This window comes from Limulus polyphemus, unplaced genomic scaffold, assembly GCF_000517525.1.
Source record: "Limulus polyphemus unplaced genomic scaffold, Limulus_polyphemus-2.1.2 Scaffold532, whole genome shotgun sequence".
In the NCBI taxonomy this organism is placed as follows: domain Eukaryota; kingdom Metazoa; phylum Arthropoda; class Merostomata; order Xiphosura; family Limulidae; genus Limulus; species Limulus polyphemus.
In genome coordinates, this window is record NW_013666142.1 from 198,620 (window position 1) to 200,621 (window position 2,002).

General features: G+C 29.1%; 1 protein-coding gene across 6 annotated transcripts in view; it reads right to left on the reverse strand.

Annotated features, from left to right (window-relative positions):
• Positions 1–1,766, reverse strand: part of LOC106458905 (cleavage and polyadenylation specificity factor subunit 6-like) — an 82,698-nt gene extending 80,932 nt beyond the window's left edge. For all 6 annotated transcript variants that reach the window (XM_022385276.1, XM_022385278.1, XM_022385277.1 and 3 more), the window contains exons 1-2: positions 1,702–1,766; positions 1,365–1,531 (exon numbers count right to left, since the gene is read on the reverse strand). In XM_022385276.1, coding sequence (XP_022240984.1) covers positions 1,365–1,424 — 60 coding nt within the window. In that variant the 5' untranslated portion in view covers positions 1,425–1,531; positions 1,702–1,766. The remainder of the gene's footprint in view (positions 1–1,364; positions 1,532–1,701) is intronic.
• Between the last annotated feature and the right edge of the window lie 236 nt (positions 1,767–2,002).

A 2,002-nucleotide genomic window follows, 5' to 3' on the forward strand; every position in this document is an offset into this window, starting at 1 on the left:
AAAAACATTGCTTTATTAACCTAAAGACTTAATATAAAATTGGATATTTTGCCTGTGATAGCATTGTAATGTTTACTGATAATCTGCCAAATTTCATTAACATTCGTTTACTAATTTCAAAGTTATAGCATGAAAACTATAACAAGCACAAAGTGGTTACAAGGTCAATCCCAGGGACCGAGCCCGTGCTGAAAGAGAGTTAAAAAGACAAATATTTAAAATTTTGTAGTTATATTTAGAAAAAAATGTATATAGCCTACACCTAAATTCATATTTAAGCAGGATGCCAATTTTATACTTTTTTTACATCATTTCCTATCCAGTTACTTTCATTTTCACTTATTTCTGTAACCAAGAATAAAAAATATATTTCTTATATGTAATCTAACTTCCAAACAATTAAAAATTGATTCTGGAGCAAATATATGTAACTTTGATGACAACAAATCTCTATAAAGTAGTGTCTGGAAAAGGCCAAAGCATGAAAATTTACCATATCAGCATTTAATTGAAATTCATACTGTTGTATTTGTCTACAAATAATCAGTTACTGGATAAAGCTGTAACTGGATTGTTGTAGACTACAGTTGTATTGGCTTTAAAAATGTTGAAAAAAAAGCTTTTATGGTAATTGATAGACCAATAAATAAAAACACTGACCTATAATATATTTTTATTACTGTATGTCTGTTCTTTTTAACTGAGGAGGATATGCAGAACTTACTCTACCTGGAAATTATTATGATTTGTAACACACTAACAGACCCTAACTTAGTCTTTGTACTACTACTAGGGTTAATGTAAAATATTCGTTTGAAATATCACAAATTTCATGCTTTGACTCTCACATTCAATGAGGGTAGGCCTGTTGGGTTGACTCAAGCTTCAACAGTAAATGTAATCCAAGTCATGTAAATTAAGACACAATGGGAAGGTTTTTATTTTAAATCTTACTTAATATTTCCTAGCGTAAACACTCATCCTAGCCATTCACCTAAGAATAACGAGTTAAAAGTAAAAACCAAATTATTTTTTGAAACTTGTTTAATTATCGTTGCAACAAGTCAGTGCTATGGATAATCAACTAGAAAAAAAAACAAAAAAAACTGAAGACCCAAAGTCTCCACACTTGTAGCAAAGGAGTATGGTAGTAGGTTGAACCATACTTCAAAAACAAAGCTGATGATTAAATCAAATCATGTTAATCACAAGTATCGAGTTTAATTTTTTATTTCAGAATGCTAGGCATTTTTTATATTTTGATTATGTTAGATTTACTACGTTGCAATTTTAGGTAATTTTTTTACTTAGTTAATGCTATACTTTGTGTTCAATATTTTCATAATCCATACGAAAATCATTACCTGACTAAAATCGTGTTCTAAATCCTCTGCATACAAATCTATATCCACTCCGTCCGCCATTATGAAATCTTTCTATCGGTCAGCGCCGATACCAAGCAGTAGTGATAATAGGCCTAATCTTGTTACTGTAGGCTAGATCAGTAGTTATATGGTTCCAGTTATTCACCCTAGAAGTAAGACGATTTTATGTCAAGCCAATAAATAATTTTCCAAACCACTTACTGCAAAACAACATCGAAGTATTAAATTTTCAAATGTTTGATATTTTTAATTCAAATGCAATTATTTCTTTAAAAATATAGTATGAAAGTTATAATGAAAGAGATCAACAACTTACGTAGTAAAACATAGCATCAAACATGGCGGATAAGTTTAGCAAATACGAAACAAACTTAATGTGAATGGCCAGTTGGAGTACTGCACGCTTTCCTATTTATTTATGCAAAATTTAAAATACAAACAAACTAAAAATATTTTTAGAAAATGTGAATCAATTCATGAAAAGCTTAATAATAAAAAATGTATTTAAAAAAATTTAAAACCTTGCTTTATATTTACACTTTAGATAATTATTTTCATGACGTCACCTCTTTTTCTAAGTCTTTGCTATTATCAGTTTCCTGATATAATATTCAGTG